At 38.9% G+C, this 20,790-nt stretch overlaps 1 protein-coding gene across 3 annotated transcripts in view; it reads left to right on the forward strand.

Annotated features, from left to right (window-relative positions):
* Positions 1 to 16,656, forward strand: part of ARHGAP18 (Rho GTPase activating protein 18) — a 131,013-nt gene extending 114,357 nt beyond the window's left edge. For 2 of the 3 annotated variants that reach the window (XM_060167927.1, XM_060167929.1), the window contains exons 13-15: positions 9,792 to 9,916; positions 13,509 to 13,573; positions 15,141 to 16,656. In XM_060167927.1, coding sequence (XP_060023910.1) covers positions 9,792 to 9,916; positions 13,509 to 13,573; positions 15,141 to 15,232 — 282 coding nt within the window. In that variant the 3' untranslated portion in view covers positions 15,233 to 16,656. The remainder of the gene's footprint in view (positions 1 to 9,791; positions 9,917 to 13,508; positions 13,574 to 15,140) is intronic. The other variant, XM_060167928.1, reaches the window with a different exon arrangement.
* The last annotated feature ends 4,134 nt before the right edge of the window (positions 16,657 to 20,790 follow it).

Consider the following 20,790-nt stretch of genomic DNA (forward strand, 5'->3'; position numbering starts at 1 on the left):
TGTACATAGTGTTTATATTTTTTGAGAAATGCTATACAGGTTAGAAAGGATTTTTGAGATATCATTCTTGTTTAACTGAGAATGTTCTATTACCTCTAAAGATTATGAATACGTGAACCTCTTTTGTAGCCCTGATTAGTCACATTAACTTAGGTGACTTTATATCCTTGTGTTTTCAATTAAGACCGTTATAATGTGATACTCTGAGGAACAGTGTATCTAAGAAAACAAAATTTGTGCTGTACCTTTTTTAATAATAAGTCCTTAGACAAAAATTAAAATGTTACTTTTTTTGAAGATGGAACGTTTAAATTATTTTGTCATTTATAGAAAAATAGCATTAACTTGGATTTCTTTAGTTGGTACTTTGGGTTAAATAGAGGAGAGCTGGTCTGAGAATTATGTCTGGACTAGTTAGAAGCTGTATTGTCAGTTTAAGGCTTGGGATTTAAGCCTGGATTTAACTCTCAGTTTCATCATGTATTAGGTGTCACTTAATCTTCGAGTTTTGGTCATCCCTTCTGAGAAATTCAGTGATTATTCTGACAAAATACTACTAAGAGCCTCCTTGGTGCTGAAGCCCCACTTCCTGTTAGGTCTTCCGAGGAGATGGGCCTGCTGCTCCCCTACAGGGAGCCAGAGAGGGATGTAGGAGGGTTGGGCTCAGAAGTGCTAGAGGTGTGTGATGGAGCCTGACCTGGGGACCCTGGGCTATCAGACAGGAAGTGGGCATCAGAGGGGCTTCACCAGAGAGTAGAGCAGAGGCATGAGAAACACAGGTCAGGTGTTAAGTCTCCCTAGCAGAGGAGCTTCCTGGTAGAGTGGTCACCATCGGTGATGGTGGCCCACAGTGGAGGTCAAGTACCTTGTCATTTCGGTTGAAAAAGTTTCATCAGTTGCCAGAGGTTTTTTCCAAGCTGCTATCATTTTCTTAGGGAGAAAAAATGTACCCAGGAAACAATTACAGGACAACAAAGAAAGTAGAAGATAATGTCAAATACTATGCTTATGTGGTGAGTCACCAACTAATCAGTTTTCTACATAGGCTTCCATCAGTTGCCAGAATGTTAACTCGAAAAGATTTAACACGAAAGTCTGGACTTCCATCTTGACTTGACAGTTTGGAGGTGGGAGCATCCTCATGTCCCCTTGCCATAGGGGACCTGTTTCCTGCAGGGTAACAATTGCCTGGATCCAAGGAGCAGCTCTTCCCTTTGGGTGGAACGTGAGCCATCTATGTTTCGATAAACTATCCCCTCCCACACTGTCCCCACATTTTTCCTGTTGGTTTGTGTTTCTTGACTCTCCCCACAAATCATTTGAATGAAACTGGCATGTTTTTTATTTGTTAAACAACTCTTTGATGTGTGGAATTGACACTTAGATAGGGAAGATAATAATTTCAACGTAGGGCCTGTTGAGTATGAGGTGTGTGTTGGATATCTAAGTGGGGAGGACTGAGGGTGTTTGGAGGGAAAATTCAGTCATCCTGGCCAGTGAGGTACATGGAGGGGCAGGGGCAGAAGGAAGGCGGGAATGGGGCTCAGCAGGGAGCCAGGCTTCTCTTCTGTATGTGGCAGGGAACTGCTGAAAGCTGTGACCCCAGCAGTTACATGATTATATTTGCATTCTAGAACAGCTGTTACGATGGCAGGTGAGGGATACATTGGAGGAGTGTGAGAGAGGAGGTTTGGTAGGAGATGCCAGCTAATTTCATTGTTGATGGGAATATATAAACTGGTAGAATCCCTCTGGAGAGCAGTTGGCATGTGGCAAAATCTTGAAAACCATGCTCCTCATTGGACTTAGAAATTCCTTCAGAGGGGAGAATCAGACGAGCATGCAAATAGTTATGCTTAAGTTCATTGCCATTTTCTGTATACTGGCCAAAATTAGAAATAATCCAAAGGGAAAGAGATGGTTAGTTAAATATGTTATGGCATATCGATATAATGAAATACCATGAAAATGGACAAGTGTATATATTGGCATTGGCAGATATTTGTAATATGTTGAAAGAAGAAGTTACAAATCAGTGAACAGTTCATCGCTGTATTTGTAAGGGGTAATAATTATCGTTATTTTGAATGCTCACCAGAGGTCAGGTATGCTGCTAAACATTTTACCAACATTTTATTTAATATTCATAGTAGTTTAGTTGGAGTTTATTATTAAAATAGTCTCTTTTTTTTTTTTTTTTTTAACAGATCAGGAAAGTGAGGCTCAGCAATGTTGAGTAACTTACTTAAGGTTATCTAGATAGGAAGTGGTGGAGCTGTAATTTGAAACCAAGTCTATATGACTTTAAATCCAGGTCTCTCTACTGTTATCCTCTCTTTCCCCATAGAGCACAGAAAAACTCCATCCCCAAATCCTGGGCTTATGTATAGTAATAAAATTGAACATGTATTACTGCCATTATTAGATATGTTTAATATATAGCTTTAAAAACAGTTCTGGGTTGAGCTAAGGCCCAGCAATGGGAATGGAAAGAAGTGTTGAATGTGAGCCAGTAAGACCCATATCAGTGAGATGGTGAAACTGATTAGATGTAAGGAATGTGCAAGAAGAAGGAATCTAGAATGACTTGCTGATTTTACTTTGGGTGATTTTATCAGCAAGATAAAACATCCAACAAAAGGAACAGACTTTGATGAGATAGTCAGTTTTTGGCATTTGGGGTTGACATGCCTTTGTGAAAGTTGGCTATGTGGGCCTGAAGCTCAGAGGGTGGCCAGAGCTGGAGGTGTGCATTTGGGACCAACATAGAGATTGTAGTTGAAGGCACAGACTGGTTCCTGTTACACAAGTGGATATATGGGGTAAGAGATCAAAAAGGCAAAAACCCCAATATTTAAGTAGTGGGCCATGGAAACGGAACTGGTAGAAGAGGGCAAGAAATAATAGGAAGTAAGAGAAAGTTGAAGACTGTAGTGTCTTAGCCCCCTGGGGGAAGAATAAAGTAATGGAGCTTGATCAGTAGTACCAAATGCTACAGAGAGGTTGAGTAAGGTTAGCCTTGGATAAGAGGTCCTCTAGATTTTGCATTTGAAAGGTTAGTTGTGACTTTCTCCAAAGCATTGTCTGTGACTATTGATGGAAGAAACCATGCTTTCTAGGGATTGAAATGTGAAAGACAAGAGATTATAGATCATGAGAATTCATCAAGGCAATATTTTTTTTAAAGCCCTCTGTATGCTATTAATGTTAACTATATATAATTGGGCATTCATGTTATTAAGACATGCTTGACTAGGTAAATTAATAGTTTGAATCAGGTTGTAAGGGACACAATCTACTTAACAAGACCAATGTTTATAATGACTGCAGCATATTAATTATTTGGTACAAGTGTGAATTTCTTAAGTACTAATGAGACATCTATTAATTACAGCAAGAGGAAACAGTGAAAAATAACATAATTGTAGACTATTTGAAAATAACCATTTTCTGATAGCCTTCAACTTGTAGTTGGGAATGATATCTCACACACACACACCACACACACCACACACACGTATATACACATACAACATCAAACACCAGGAGTCATTTGGCTTGATATAGCCCTAGCTTTGCCATTAACGAGACATTAATGGCAAATCATTTTCTCTCTCGGGGTCTCAGTTTCTTCTATAAAATGAGAGTAAGACCAGATTAATGGTGTTTAACCAGAAGTATACAGTAGGGGCTTCTGTGGTATTATTTTAAAAAACAAAAAGCAAAAACCCATGCCTGTGCTGCTTCCCAGACCCACTGAATCAGAATCTCCCAGAGCAGTACCTGCACATGTGTATTGTATAAAAACGGTCAGGGTAATTTTTCCCCCATTTGCTGTATATGTGTTTGTGTGCACATATATTTAATTTTATTATGGAAGTTTTCTAACATACACAAAGATAGAATAGTATATGAACCTCCATAAACCCATCACCAGCAATCACCCATATTTTTTTAATCCTGTTTCATCTTGTCTTCCACACCTTTTTTCCTTTTAGTATTTTTAAGGAAATCACAGACCTTTCATCATTTCACCCGTAATTACCTCAGACTGCATCCCTGTCTAAAAAGGATCTAGGGCAGCTTTGATGAGCGTCTGGTTATGAATTGCTGAATCATGCAGGTTTCAAGTCCATTGTGGACTTAGATCTGGGTGAGTTTTCTTCTGTCATTTAAGCTTACCTCTGAAAGTAAAAGGAAGCTGTACATTTATGAGAGAGCGTGAGCACAAAGTGGGGCTCTGTGAGATTCCGTGAAATAAGCCAGGCTGCTCACCACATCTGCCCTCATTGTAGAGGGAACAAAAGTTCTCTCTTCCTAAGGTGAGCTTTAGTGTTAACTCAGGATGATCTGCTGGTCACACCCTTAATTACCAGTCGAGAGCTTGAGCTTTAGAGAGCTTACAAGACTCTCTAAGAGTTCCAAAATGAGCTGGTAACATTTTTAGGGTTTTGGACATGGAAAAGAAATCTGTTTCTCTCATCTTCTGCCATTCTCCAGAAGAATCCTGGAGTTGGCAGCAGTGCGGTGTAGACTCTGGGTCGTTTGTGGCCGAAGTTGTGTGTCTAGTCACAGCTCTGTTTAGAATTCCATCTCTGGTTTCACTTAACAGCTCTGACCCAGAGCATTGTCGCAGGTACAGTTTCAAGCATCTGCTTTAGGTCTGGAAACAGTGTCTGGATCTAGTTGGGGACTCATGTGGAAAATCAAATTACAATATCAAGCACAAAATCGTGTTTCTTTTTCAGACATTCTCTGATTTTTTTATAGTACTTAAATACCATATTAAAAGAGAAAAATATCACAACTTATTTCATTATCAATTAAGTGATTATTAATTTTGGAAGTTACTTCAGGCCCTTCTTTAAAATTCTCTGAATCTGTAAGTTGGATAAAAGTTTAAGCATTTGGATAACAAAAGCCCAGTTATAGTCAGAGCAGACAGTTCAAGACAACAGAGAACGACTTCTGTATCTCCACCTCCAAGTGATGAATATGCCATTTTAGTTTAAGATACCCTGCTAAAATGTCCTTGTTAAATTTTCTAAAATGTGTGTTATATCTGGCCTTTATTTGAGAAAGTTGTATGTCCAATTTGCCCTTTTGAAGATAAAAGGTTTTTTTTGTAGTATTAAAAAATGTCAGCTTTACATTTAAATTAGCTTTTAATTTAAAAGAAGAAATTAACATTTCTCCTGAGGGTCTGACATTAAATTTATGGCCTCTAGAGTGTAAAAATATGAGCAACACAGTATTTATCTACACCTTTTGAGAAAATACTAAAATCATTGTTTATTTTACCGGATAGTAAGAACTAAAATCCTATTTTTAAAAATATACTTTCGTTCAATGTGTAAAACATGTGAGGGCCGTATGAGATCATTTTCTCTATTTTAACAGTCTTTGCATGCATAAGAAATTAACATTTTGTAAGTTGTAAAATCCTTTGTGACTAATTTTTAATGGCATGTTAGTCAGATACTGCTCTTCTCCAGTCCTGCTGTACATCATAAAACTTCAGCTCCCAAGCACACCAAAGAAATTTAAAAGTAAGGGACAGAGTCACAGCTGTTAAGGCAAAAAAAAAAAAAAAAAAGTGAAATAGGAAGGTTACGAAGATTATACTACTCACAGACTTAGTTATTTTTACGGCTCAAGCTAAGAACAGACGGTTTGGCTTAATGATCAGGCATGTTGCGTCTATTCAAAGCCTGGCAGCTCAGTGTAATTAGCATACTAATAGCTTTAGTATTCGATACACCATGATCCTGGAGCTTAATAGTAGTCATCATACACTATTTAAATGAGAGCTTTGACATCATTTATTGTTTATCATCTTTAGTAAATATCATTTGGCCACCCTTGTCAAGAAATCCAGGGAAAACTTTCCAGAAACAACTTCTAAACACTTCATCTTTAACCATTGCACGTTACCAGTTAAACTAATTTCTCCTCCAACAGCAAAAGGCAGGGTAGATTCAACTTGAGTCAGGCTGTTAATCGTTTTATTGTTATGAGAATTTAGATGGGATGTATTACCACAGAAATAAACACTCTGAGAATTGTTACTCACACACAAACACACACACATACACTTGCACTGAGGGGAAGGGTGTGGGAAATGTTTAATTTCGTAGCCCTAAGAAACCTGTACACACGCCACTCCCCATATGCTGGCAAAAGCCAAAATACAGCAATTACCTGACTTTTCACATACGCATGAGAACTCTCAAGTGCCCTCAGAAGCTGGTACCTGGGCCTCTTCCTTCTAAACTAACAATCAGAGAGACTCTGGGTTCCTGTGTCAGATGTGGTGCTATTGGGTACAACCCCTGACACCACCCTGATTTCATTGTTAGGTTTTATAAGAAATTATGGCCATACTCTCCAAAGTATGATCCCTGACCTCATTTAGAAAGTATAGGCCATGGTCATATTGTTAGGGGTCTTTAGTTGTTCATGAGATGCCTTGGGGAAAAAGTGGCTGCATCCCCAAGCAGGTGCATGCTAATGTTGGTTACTCTCTGCAGGACCAAATGACTGAATTATCCCTTGTAGCATCTTTAATTCCTTTCTTCTGTTCTCTTTCCCTCCCTGTCTTTTCCCAGTAGCAAGGGGAGTAGTAGTACCATGTGGTAGATAGAAGCAACTTAACTTGTTTCTTTCAGACAATATTCCTAAGACTATTTTCTGCTATTAAGGAAAATACTCATTGGTATAGTTTATTTTATTCTGGAGAAATTTTACTTTTATTAGCATACCATTTTTAGAGAGAAATTATATGTATGTGTATATATATATATATATATATATATATATATATATATATTTTTATTTTTGGCCGTGCTGTGCAGCATGCGGTATCTAGTTCCCCAACCTGGGATTGAACCCATGCCCCTGGCATTGGGAGTGCAGAGTCTTAACCACTGGACCACCAGGGAAGTCCCCAGTGAGAAATATTTTTGAGTGACTCATGTAATCAGTAAACATTGATAGATGCCTACAGATGTCACTCAGATATGTGGCATGTAACTAGAATACAGGTGTCATATATTAGAATCTCCATCATAAAAGAGATTCAGTGGAAAGAGGAAATTCCTCTTGATTCTATGGAGTCAGAAACCCTCCATGGAGTGTTTCATGCGGTTTGAGGTGTGTGAGCTGGGCCTTGAAAAATGGATAGGTAGCAGGGGATATTTCAGAAGGGGAGGAGAACATACGTCAAGATAGGAAAGCATGGTGTTTGTAGTGAATTTTGACTGTCCTTTTTTTATCCAAAGAATGGAATATGCCACAAGGAATAGTGGGGGAGGCAGGGAGCAGAGGAAGGTTGTTATATTCCTGAACTCTTTACAGCAACATATTATTTTTCTGGATCATTTTGCTTGTATAACTCATTTATTGTAGACCTTCTATATATAAAAACTTAATCATATCAACTTACTTCACTTTAAATGTCAGCATACGTTTGCCTGCCGTTTTTGATATTCTAGGGTTGTATAAGATGTAATTATGGAAACAGTTTTTGCTGCTATTACTTTCACCAAAGAAAGCCTCTATGTAAGGATATTTGGCACTATGACTTGAGCAGAATTTCCTAACGTTTAAATCAGCATAAAGTAGATGTCGATCTGCAAACCCCAACCTGCTGTTTAGGACCCTCCTATAGTATAGTTATAACAATAGACTAACAGAATCCAAAATACTGGTACTTGTTTCCCTGAGTAGGCAAGGTGGATTGGATCTTATCAATACAGACTCAGTGCTTCAACTGTTGCTATTACAATTTTCGCTCCACCGTTCGAGTTGTCAGGCCCAGCTTATTGTTTTTCACCTCCTATGAGGAAACAGTTGAGGCCAGGACAGCAGGCAGAATGGCCACAGCAGGATATAAGCTAGAGATGAACCCCAAGGGAGAAGTGCAGGTAGCGTAATCCCTGAGTTATAAGATACTTCATTGATTGAATAACTGCTTTGGAAAAAGGTAACAACACTACCACGTGAAATGCCCCATCCATTGTAAGAAGCAGCTCATTTTTCAAAATGCTACAAATGAAAATAAAATCTGTCTTAGAATCAAGGGAAAAGGCAAATTAGACCTGTAAGCTAGAGGCGAGGTGGAGGTCAGAGACTAGGTAAGGTATCAGGCCAAACTACAAGCCCCAGAAATTGGAAGTCAACAAACCAAGCCAAGGGTCCAGGCTGGATGGGAGAGAGAGAGCAGGAATTGAGGGGTCTGGGCACAGGTTGGGATCAGGACGTCCTTTAGGGATTGGCTTGAGCTCAGTATCCCCAGGGAGAGGAGTCATACAAGGCTGCTAGGAATGCAATCCCTCATCTAATCTAGCAGAATGGTGAGCGGGTAGTACCACATGCTTTGTCTTTGACTGGCTTGGAGTGAATGCACCCTTTGGGGCTTCACCGAGTGGTCAGGTGAGGGCACAGCCTGTCTCTACAGGTTGAGCGTGTGTTTGTAGCCTTCAGGGAACGAAGCCATTGTCGTTCCGGGCGCGCAGGCTCAGCGGCCATGGCTCGCCGGCCCAGCCGCTCTGCGGCATGTGGGATCTTCCCGGACCGGGGCACGAACCCGTGTTCCCTGCATCGGCAGGCGGACTCTCAACCACTGCGCCACCAGGGAAGCCCCTTTTCTCCCTTGATGGTCCTATGCAGTATTGCTTTTCTTTGTTATTCCTGCACTACATCTCAGATGTTACTGAGAAGCAGTCATATCTTTTGGGGGCACCTGCGTTTTTATGCAGCCTGATCTAAAAATCATCTTATTTTTGTTAAACGTTGCAAAGAATCACGTTAATTCCATCTGTGATATATTTATACTTCGTTTAAAAAAAAATTCAAGACCATATACATTTAAAAATGATATTACGAGCACAAAAATAATATTGTGCAGGAAAGACTTGTGTGTTATTTATTTACTAGGTAAGTAGACTTAGCACAATGCCTGGTACTCAGTAGATGTTTAGTAAATTTTGGTTGAATTAAACAGGGTGTTTGTAGTGTTTAAAGCATTATGTTTAAACATAATTTGTGCATGCTGTTTGGTCTAAGATCTGTTCAAGAACATATGGTTATAAATAATAAATTAGTATTTATTTTAGCAGAGCCGTTCGGACTTAATTAAGCCTAATATTTTGAATGCCATCGTTGATATTTTGATATTACAAAATCTTTCTCTGATAACCTTCCAAATACATAAAATGTTCTTAACGTCTGTGGGCAAAGGATTTAGAATGGGTCATCTCAATTTCAAAGTATGCGGTCACAGTGTATGCTCGTCAGCCACATGAGGAGCAGACACAATACAAATGTATTAGAAAAGTATGTTTCATTTATTTTAATACTCTCAGGGACAAAAATTTTTGTGAAATTTTGTGAATGCGCAGAAATGTTTTTTAAAATGCTTACATTGCAATAGCATGCAAAGTAACTTCTTTCTGATTCAATTTCATAAATTGCTACATGAAGAAGCACCCTCTAGTAGATAACACTCAGAAATCAGCACTTAATATGGCAGTAATGGTTATTGCTGTCATTCTTTACATCTTTAAGAATAATTAAGCATTACTGCACAGGCATTATGAAGTTCTCCTATCACCATTAAGAGGATATTTGAGGTTTGATGTAATTTAGCAAATTACATTATATAGTAGTTAAGGTTTTTATGTAGTGAAGTAAAATGCGTAGTAGTTAAGCACACTTACCGTATAATGCATTGTACAGTTACATGTTCCAGCTGCTGCCAGCTTTGTTCCAGTGTCATTATTGCTTTGCAGGCTGACGTTCCTCAGGGAGTGATTCGAGTGCAAGCTCCCCATCTTTCGAAAGTTTCCATGGCAATACAGCTAACTGAAGAACTCAGAGCCAGTGATGTACTTGCCAGGTTTCTCAGCCAAGAAAGGTAGAGGCCTGTTTTGTTTTAATTATTCCATGGTATAATTCACTTGCTCTCTCTTTCCGTCCCCTCTTTTTTTTTTTTTTAAACTATGGCTGGTGTGAGGGCTTATTAATGTTGTCTTCCCGGCAGAAAACAAAAGCAGACTTAACAATTAGACTGTTAGAATGAGTTGAGTTCATTGGGTGTAGTTTGTGTTCAAGTGGAGCCTGTTTCGAGCAGGAGGTCTGCGCACTCCTTCACTGTGCCCGCTGTGGGCTTGGTCCATGACGCCACTCATATTCTCTCCAGAATATGGTGACTGGAGGTTAATTACTGTGTGTAGGCTGTTAGGAAAATCACTAATTAGGATACAGTAGGATTAAAAAAAACAAAAGGTACAACTTCTTCTAGGAGATATAATGAATACAAAGAAATGCTTAAATTTTAAAACAGAAGGTATAAAGACTTGAGAGGGGACAGCCGGTCCCTGGAGCTCTGAAGTCAGTAGGACAGAGCATACTATCCTCGGTAGGAACGACCAAGCCTTCCCCTCTGTGTGCAGCTGGTGGGGCAGGAGTAGTCCTCTGAAGGTCATTGGCATCCCTCCCATGTACACTTGCAGAGACATTTTGCGATATCTTTTCTTGAATTTTAGGGGTTCGAACAGGGTACAGGCATTTCAGTGTTCAAATTCTTATTTTTAGCTAAAATTATATTTTAATGCTTCCCCCGCTCATTTCCACTCATTGAAATAAACAAATCTAATTTTTTTTTCTTTTAAAGACAGGGACATCAGGGACGTTGGCCTCTTAGCTTCTGTCTACTCTGTCTCCCATAGAATTTCATCTCCTCAGTCTAACATTCAACTTTTCTGCCAGAACTTCTCCAATTTTAATACAGAACCACATGTATTTAATACGTGTCTGCTCTGTCTACGGCTTTCTGCTAGATGTTGGAAGGGTTATAAAAAAATACTTTAAACTGTCTTCCCTCAGGGTTTGTAAATTGGGAGAAGAGATGAGCCCGTGCAGTTAACAGATGGTGATGAAATAAAAGAGTGTCTTAGTGCTAATTCTGGGCTTTCAGTAAGCCAGCATAAACTTCCCTTTCAACCATGCTCTGAAGGAAGTATTATCTTACTTCTGTTATACTGATAAGAAAACCAAGACTTTGCAAGGTCATGCGTTACATAGGTGGTGGAGTAGAGCTGAGTTCTAAATCTGTGGTTTCTGTCCCCCAAGGAGGTCCTTTAACCCCTCTCCATACTGGCTCAAGCGCCTAGAGGCTATCATGAATCTGGAGGCCATTGGTGCAGAGTCTGGGACTAGATGGACTTTGGGGGGATTAAAGTCCTGGGCCAGTTGGAATTTTGGGGGATTAAGTTCTGGGAGCAGTTGGAATGTCTTGGATGTCTTTGCTCCCTAAAAGTTCTCTCCACTTCAAGGGAGTCAGTCCACAAAGGGTGTACTTGAAGATCTGGCCAGACTTCAGATATAAGCAGCTCTTCCAGGCTAGACATGGTTTAATTTACACAGCATTTACTTGCAGGACCCAAGTGCTCAATTTAATCTGTACTTGTGTTCCTCTACTTGTGGATGACACAAGGTGTGACTCTGAAGTTGTATGATATATTCCACTCTGACTTCAATATTTAGGGTAGAGTAGGATAATAGTAGGCATACTCTTATAAGAAAGCACCAGTTTTGTGACAGTTTCCATTTGCATATTTGGATTTTCTGCTTGTGGTGCTTTGCTACCCCCTTAAGTGGAATCCCTTCTTCTACCTCCCCCCTTCTTGCCGTCCTGCTTCACCCAGAGGGAAGTCTGGTAAGCATCTTGGTCCATTTGCCCTTTCCCCCCCAAGTCCTCAGCCCTTTCCCTTATGCTTGGGGATGCTGGAAGCAGATGATCTGGATCCAAATACCAGCTTTTCCTGAATCATCTTAGGCTAGTTTTCATAATCTCTATAAGTCTCAGATTCCTCATTGTAAAAGTGGGCCTACATTATAGCCTTGTGATAATTAACTGGGAAAATGACCGTGAAGCACATAGCATTATCTGTCTGGGCCATCTAATAAGTGAAATTCTCAGTAAGTGTTTATATGTATCTTCTTTCACCACTTTCCCCTCCTCCCATTTGCATTCCACTTGTATAGTGACAGTGGGAAACCCTACTTCCCTCCATCCTTTTCTTCCCCTTCTTCCTCTACTGAAGCCCAGAACACATGAGTGACATAAAATAAGTGCCCAGTGACTTCACCAGTCTTTGATAACGACTGTTGTCTTTTCTGTATGGATTTGTTGATTAGTATTAAGTGAAAGCTCATGTGTACCAGGAAATCCAGTTCAGGTTTCTTTAAAGTGGCATAAGAACATAGATACTCAAGAAGCAAAATCTGAGAAGAATATCTGACTAGAATTTTTTTTTAGTCTGCCAAAACATTCCACTTGGTTTTCATGAAATAATGACTCTTTTTATACTCATAGTTTATTGGGTTATGTACTATATTTAAAATGAAAATAGAATTATTACATTATTTAATTTCAAAAATAAGCATACGCCAGTTTGAAAACGAAGTGAATCGTCTCTTGGTCAGGATACAGCTTAGCAGGGCAGATCTTAAGCATGAGGACTCCCAGAGCCCTGAGCAGTCAGTGTGTCACGGACAGCAGAGTAGATGGAGCTGGATAACCAGATGAGCCATTAAATGGTTGGTTAGGAAAGCCTCTATGTACTCTTTTTTTCTAATGGTTTGGATAAAAGTCAGACCTGGTTTTCTCTTCTCAGTTCCAGGGAGTGTGTCCTCAGGGTCTTCTGTCAGTGGTTCACAAATCTTTCTGAGCATCAGAGTCCCACTAGAGAGCATTTAAAAACCACATTCTCGGGTTCATGTAGACAAATTAAATCAGAGTTTCTAGAGCCCTGGATCTGATTTTTAGCAGGTTTCCCAGATATAGAGATTTTTGTAAACCACTGAATTTTACCCATTTTTATTGTTTGAACCTAATGCTCTGGAGAGTTGATTCTTTGAAGAGTATAAACCTGTACGTGCGTCCTACTTGTAAAGTCTTCATAATGAGTATTTGCTTCTGTTTTGAGTGTATGTACCTCCCGTATTTGGACGGTCAGCACAGGGAGGTTTATGAACCATGTCCTAGTCTTTATATTCATCTTGCAGACTATTAGAGTGGTCAGCACAGCAAACCCGTGATAAATACCTATTGAATAAATACAATGTGAAAATTAAGGTGGAAACGTTACTTCTTAGAGTTTTATGAGGACCTTTTTGGTCCCTATGCAAAATAGATGACCATATTAATAATTTTATTGGCAGCTAAAATGTTGTTACTTTTCTTTTTAACTTTACAAATTTAGATACTGATTTATTATTTCACCTTCAGATGTACAGTTCCATTTGTTTATTTTAATTTACAGGCGTGACATTTTTATTACCTATTCAGCGCATTTAACAGATGGGAAAATACAAACGTGTAGATAATTACAGTATGTCTAAGTTATGAATTTTCCATACAAGCTAGAATTCCCCAAGGACATTAAAGTGATTTACTTGCAAGCTGTCTGATGATGCAACTAATCAGTTTGTTTTATCCCTAGTAGTGGGGTTGCCCAGACTCTCAAGAACGGGGAAGTTTTTTTGTATGAAATTGGAGGAAATATTGGTAAGCGCTCTTTTGTTGTTGCTATTTATTTATTTATTATTTTTGGCTGCATTGGGTCTTCGTTGCTGTGCGCGGGCTTTCTCTAGTTGAGGCGAGCAGGGGCTACTCTTCGTTGCGGTGCGCCGGCTTCTCATTGCAGTGGCTTCTCTTGTTGTGGAGCATGCGCTCTAGGTGCCTGGGCTTCGGTAGTTGCAGCATGTGGGCTCAGTAGTTGCCGCACGCAGGCCGTAAAGCTCACGGGCTTCAGTAGCTGTGGTGCACGGGCTTAGTTGCTCCGCGGCGTGTGGGATCTTCCCGGACCAGGGACTGAACCTGTGTCCCCTGCACTGGCAGGTGGATTCTTAACCACTGCACCACCAGGGAAGTCCCGGTAAGCACATTTTTTAAATCTTGCATTCCATATGCTGATTTGACATTGCCAGTGGTTATTATTTATGTCTTTGGGAGAGAAAAAGAAATTAGAAGTAAAATATAGCAAGCTGTGGATAGTTAATGAATATTGTGGATTTCTTTTTAGTGGTCTCACCTTTCTGTTCTGGCTCCTTAGAGCTTCTTTGTACAAATGCCCATCTATGTGGAACCTGAGCCAAAGGCAGGTTCTCTAAAACAGGAATAACTCCTAAAATGGTTAATGCAGTTTTTCAAAACTTTTTTCTTTTTTATACACTGATGGCACATCTTAATAAAGGAAGTAATTGAGCTCATTTAAGACCAAGATGACACTTTTATTATGGTACAGTACTAGATATATTTAGTGAAAGCAGAAGTTATTTTTGCCATTGTTGATTGCCTACTAAATAATATACATATGCATACATAAACATATTGTTAGCTTATGAAATAGAAATAAGATAAATGGATTCGTTTTGACCATGTCTCATATTTTATTTTCCCACGTGTAATTATCAATGGGTTGTACTCATCTTCTTATTAAAATTCAACATAAACGTTTTCTCTTATTTTGACCTTTAAAAAGGTAAGAGTGAAATTGTCAACAAATAAATGAAATGGTGTTTAATTCAAAAGAGTAATTGAAAATATTTTAAGATAAGTTTTTAGAATTTTTTTCTAGGACTTAAAAATTTTAGTAAATATTGAAAGTTGAATACAAGAATGTGAAGACTCCTAAAAATTTAAATAAACCACAGCTCCACTAGAACTCTGTATTGTTACCTGTATTAATCAAGATTATTAGAAAAAAAAGATTAAGTATTAGTATATTTGATTTTGCATGTTGCTATTAGATATTGGGAATTAAGCATGGTTTCTTACTTAGGTCAATTCAAAACTGTTGCCACTCTTAATAAAGGTGAATAAGCTTTTAAGGAACCATTTAAAAGCCCATCACAGAATTTTCAACTTCCTAAATTAATTTGAAACCTGCACATTTAGAGAACTACTCAATCGACTTTTCCAATATTTGGCCAAGCCTTATAATATTATGGGAGACAGGAAAAAATGAGAACTATTTCGAAGCGTAAGACTTGAGTTAAACCACTAGGCTTAAAGTTAAAATTGCATCCCTATCTCCCCACTGTATTAAACTGATGCAACATCTCTTTACTAGGGGAACGCTGCCTCGATGACGACACTTACATGAAGGATTTATATCAGCTCAACCCCAATGCTGAATGGGTTATAAAGTCAAAGCCATCATAGAAGTCTTAACGCTGCAAATAACCACAAGGACTCCCTTAGTCATATTTGCTGGGTCAAGAGTGTAAATAAAAGAAACAGTGGGACACTTTTATTATTCAAATGTACCTGACTCTTGAATAGTGACACACTCAAGCTTTAAAAAGTTATAGATTTGTGCTGCTGCCAGATTATGTTAATTATTTTTATTCATATTATTATTAGAAAACATCTCTGGAGTGAGAAGAAAGGGGCTTATTTAGCTTGGAGGCTATTTTCATACACTCTGTGGAATGTGTCCAGAGTGACATCATTTTCTTTAAATGTGAAAATATACTCTCTTCCCTCTCTTTTTTTCTCCTAAAATAATACATACAGTAATATATGCTTTTTCACCTTTCTCTCCTCCTGACATCTGCCTTCCCCCAAATGGGTTTACTTTTCAACCAAAAAGGTAACAAGTACCAGGTATGGCAAGTTGTAAGGGCAGTACCTCTTAAATCAGACTGAATTCAACAGTATTCCTGTCTCTATTGAACGTTAATATTTATCTCTTTGAATCATTTGTTCAAACAGTAGCATCCCACTTCTTCCTGCTGTATCACATGAAGTGATTTGCATTTTTTTTTCAGTTTATCTGACATGTGCACAGAACTGTATCCACTATCAAGAAAATAGAACTGTCAGAAACTGCCAATTATTACTGCACCATTTAAGACTTACATACTCAGAATAAATAAAAAAATCCACGTGGAATAACTGGATTATGGATAACAAGAGAGTGAAAGCCAGATCACTTCACGTATGCTGTAGTCTTCTCAATGAAACTTAAAAAGTCATAGCTGGCTTTACCTGTTGTCATATTAACAGTACAAATATGCATGATTGTGTGATCCAGTAATTGTTGAGAATGTATTCTGCTGAAAGAGGAATTTTTTTTTTTTTAACTCATAAATAAGTCAACAGTAAGAGTTATTCTTCTGGGTGTGACACAGTCATATGAACAAGCTTTTGTTTGTGTCCTTATTTTAAATAATCAGAGCAAATTTATTACAATGCGGTGGAAAGGACTATTCCCAGGGATTTTAATGCACAAACCATATTGTGAAAAGAGATGAGCCTCTGTATGTAAATAAGAGGAATGAAGTGACAGAGAAATGTTCAATATTTTTTGAGTTTAGAGTGTAGTAAATAAAAGGTGATGTAAATAAATATTGCACAACTGTGTTTATGATACTTTTATTAGGACTTTAGGAAAAATTGCACATTCTCAGAAGCTCTTGATGTCACTCTAATTAGGAGGGAAAAATGCTGCTAATGAGAACAGTCGCAAATTTTAATTATAAGAGCAGCCTGTGGATATGATCACTTAAATATCTTTGTGGTGATTTGTGCCATTGCTTTTTTATTTAAAAAATTTTTATAATTAAATGCTTTTTTCTAAATTATCTTCTCTTGGAATTATTACTTTTAACCCTATCCGTTCATGAGTATAATAATGGACCATTTTTGTTTTTGTTAAAAGCCATTTCTACTTTTACTGTTCCTATTTATTGTTCCTGTGTAATTTTTAAAGTGGGAAGACACGTGGGAGATTTAAACTTGTTTCCTTTCTTTTTTTTTTCCTTATGCGAATTTCTATTCTTTAGGATTTTTCAAAACACACTGTATTCTATTTCTGAATTTGACAGTATATATTAATTTCTCAGTTAGTAGAATGTTTTATTAATATTTTCATTTAATGAAGACAGTTAACAATATAAAAGCAAAATCAAGTGCTTAAAGCATTTTACGGGTGCCCAACTTAAATAAAAGACAGGGGTGAATATGATTTAGATAAATGGCTGCGTAAAGCATGTGTCAACTAATTGTCACCACATTTACTACTCACGGCAGGGAGTGGGGAGACACAAGAGGCTTTTGATAATGAAAAAGTAGCAGATCTTGGTAAATAAACATGAAAATGCCACTTTATTTGAGTCCTTCTTAGAACTCATGACCTGCGTTCGTTGACATTGAACAGTAAGTACTGCATTTAAATAACCAAGAAAAATGTCTATCTACACTTATAAAAGAGGAGAAACTTTATAGTGTATAGTCTTAAATATAAATGCCCTTGCATTTTCCCAAATGCCTTTTCTGTAATTTTTTTTCTAGTGAATTTTAAATCTCTGGGTAGATTAGTTTTTATTCGTTTGTATGTGAGGGAAAATAAAAACAACAAATATGTTTGCTTTGCCTCTCAAATATCCTAATTCTTAAGTTGCTGGTGAAAAACAGAGAGCTGGTATTTATAGAAAACTGGTTGCCCTGTTAATGTTTTGGAAGTGCTTCCTCTTTTCTGGAGGGGGTTATTATGAGTCTTTACAATTGCACAATATTTGCTTACTGCTGCTATAGAATTCAGTGTAAACTCCTTGCTAGCACTCTTTGGGAAAAGCAGTTTATTTTACTGACTTTATGGGATTTTTCATTACTATCTTTTCCTACTTTTTCAGATTAGACTGGTTTGTACTTTCTTCCTCACTGTCCTGATTTCTCACCTATTGATCAGTAGGTGGCACTATTGGTCAGGAATTCCTTCGCAGCTAAACTTGGAAGTTTTGAAAGAGAACCTGAGTTCAGAGTATGCGGTTAAGACTCAGTGCCAGGCATCTGCAAGACAATTAGGTAAGAACAGCATGGATCTCTCTCAGATCACTGATTGTGAAAATTGTAAATAATAATTCCGAGGTTTCTATGTTCAGTCTGTTAGTCTGCTTTTATCCTTAACTTGTTGAGTGGAGAGGGAGGGTGGGAGGAGGGTTATCTGAGTCACAATTAAACGTTTTTTTAAAATTAATTAATTAACTTTTGGCTACATTGGGTCTTCGTTGCTGCACGGGCTTTCTCTAGTTGCAGTGAGCGGAGGTTACTCTTTGTTGCACGGGCTTCTCATTGCAGTGGCTTCTCTTGTTACGGATCACCGGCTCTAGGCGCACGGGCTTCAGTAGTTGTGGAGTATGGGCTCAGTAGTTGTGGCTTGCGGGCTCTAGAGCGCAGGCTCAGTAGTTGTGGTGCACGGGCCTAGTTGCTCTGAGGCATGTGGGATCTTCCCGGACCAGGGCTCAAACCCGTGTCCCCTGCATTGGCAGGCAGATTCTTAACCACTGCGCCACAAGGGAAGTCCCACACAATTAAATGTTTTGGCAATGTCTATTTCAAGCAGAAGGATCATGATAAGAGGAAGACAGTGAACCAGGAAATTAAAAAGAGAGATGTCTAAGAGGACATAATAACCTCTGTCTTTAGTGTATATGTGCTTGTTTCTTCATTCAACAAATATTTATTGGGTACCTACATGTATGTGCCAGACAGGCTCTACCCTTGAGGTACATCAGTGAGGAAAAGAGCTCTGCTCTTACGTTCCAGTGGAGGGAGACAAATAATTAAATAAAGTGAATTAATAAGTACAGTCAGCCCTCCATATCCAGAGGTTTCAAGGATCAAAAATATTTGGATGTTTTCATGAATCCTCTAGATGTTTGAGTCAGGAGAAGGCAGGGAGGCAACTACGAGAAATCTGCCTTTTATTCAGCATCTGAGGACTGCAGCTGCAGAGGGAAATTACTCAGTAAGGCAGAGGGCGTGTCCTGGCTTAGTAATAAAACAGTTTAGTAGTAAAGGCTCAGATATTCCATACATAAAGTACTGCAAGCAAGGTTAATGGGCAAGTGTAGACGCATTTAGCAGTGGACTGTGACTCAGAGCTACAGGATGAAGATTTGATCCAAATGAGAACAGATTCAGTTATTACAGGTAGGAAAACCTCAAGCAATTATCTTTTTGCAAAAGAAATAGTAAACGATTTAACAGTCTCCATATATGTTAGTGTTGCAAATGTATCATAATATGTAACATAATTGTGTAACAAAAATATCTACAATAAATCTTTCAGTATTAAATGAATATGTATTTGGATAAAAAAAGAATCCAGAAGTTCCAAAAAGCAAAATAAATTTGCACACTCTGGCAACTATTTACACAGCATTTTTATTGTACTAGGCATTTTAAGTAATCTGGAGATGATTCAAAGTATGTGGGAGGATGTGCATAGGTTATATGCAAATACTGCACCATTTTATATAAGGCACTTGAGCATCCATGGGTTTTGGTATCTGCCAGGGTCCTGGAACCAATCCCCCGCTGATACAAAGGGATGACTGTAAATAAAATTACATGGTATGTTGAAAGGATGGAAATACAGTGGAGACAGAAAAAGGATGAGCAGGGAATGTGACAAATAATGGAGGGATAGGCTCATTCCAGTAGTAAACAGGGGGTCTCACTGAACATCTAAAAACTGAGCAAAAACTTGAAGGAAGTAAGGAACGTGCCACATGGATATCTGGAAGAAAGCATTCCAGACAGGGTATAACCAGAACAAGGACCCAAAGACAGAAGTGTGCCTAGCTCACCAAAGATTAGCAAGGATGCCATCATGGCCGGAGAGCCTGCGAAAGTAATGGATGAGGTCAGAGAGGGAACACCGGGGTGAGCGTGGGCGTGAGACCATGGAGGCCTTGTATCAGGGCGACCATAATTTATTCAAATTAAAACATTTTTGAGAGTGAAACAGGGCACTGTTGGTGAGGGCAGTAGCTGTGCAGTGATGAGAAGTGATCAGATTCTGCATATATATATATATATATATATATATATATATACATTTTTTTTTTTTTTTTTTTTGCGGTATGCGGGCCTCTCACTGTTGTGGCCTCTCCCGTTGCGGAGCACAGGCTCCGGACGCACAGGCTCAGCAGCCATGGCTCACGGGCCCAGCCGCTCTGCGGCATGTGGGATCCTCCCGGACCAGGGCACGAACCCGTGTCCCCTGCATCGGCAGGCGGACTCTCAACCACTGCGCCACCAGGGAAGCCCTCTGCATATATTTTTGAAGGTAGAACCTGCCGGGTTTCTAGTAGGAGAGAGAAGGAGGATGCATTTTCAATTGAGAATAACCACAAGATTTTTGACGCGAGCAGTTGGAAGGATGGAGTTTCCAACAACAGAAATAGGAAGAAGAGGGTAAATCAGGTGTTCTGAGGGAAGAGGGATTCAGGAGTTCATCATGGATGTATTGAATTTGAGGTGCCTATTGGACATTCAAGCAGCAATGTCAAGTAGGCAGTTATCCGCGCAGAAACTCAGGAGAGAGGTCTGGGCTGGAGTTACCGGCTTGTAAATGGACTTGAACCATGAGCTTGCGTGAGATCACCAAGGGAATGAGTGTGCATATAGTAGAAAAAATAACCAGGAGTGGAGCTTTGGAGCTACCCAACATTCGAAGTGAGAAAAAGAAGGAACCAGGAAAAAGATTGAAAAGAAGAGGCCGTTGAGATAACCAAGAGATTGAGATGTGCTAGCAGCCAAGTGAAGAAAAGCTGTTGGGGAAAGAGGGTGATGCTGCTGTCAGAGGCTACTTATGGCTCAGATGCAATGAAAGCTGGGAAGAGACTCCTGGACTTACCTATGTGAAGGTCATTGTTGACCTTGCTGTGCAGTTTAGGTAAAGTGATAGGGATGAAAGACTGATTAAAGTG

Source organism: Lagenorhynchus albirostris, chromosome 12 (assembly GCF_949774975.1).
Source record: "Lagenorhynchus albirostris chromosome 12, mLagAlb1.1, whole genome shotgun sequence".
Lineage (NCBI taxonomy): Eukaryota > Metazoa > Chordata > Mammalia > Artiodactyla > Delphinidae > Lagenorhynchus > Lagenorhynchus albirostris.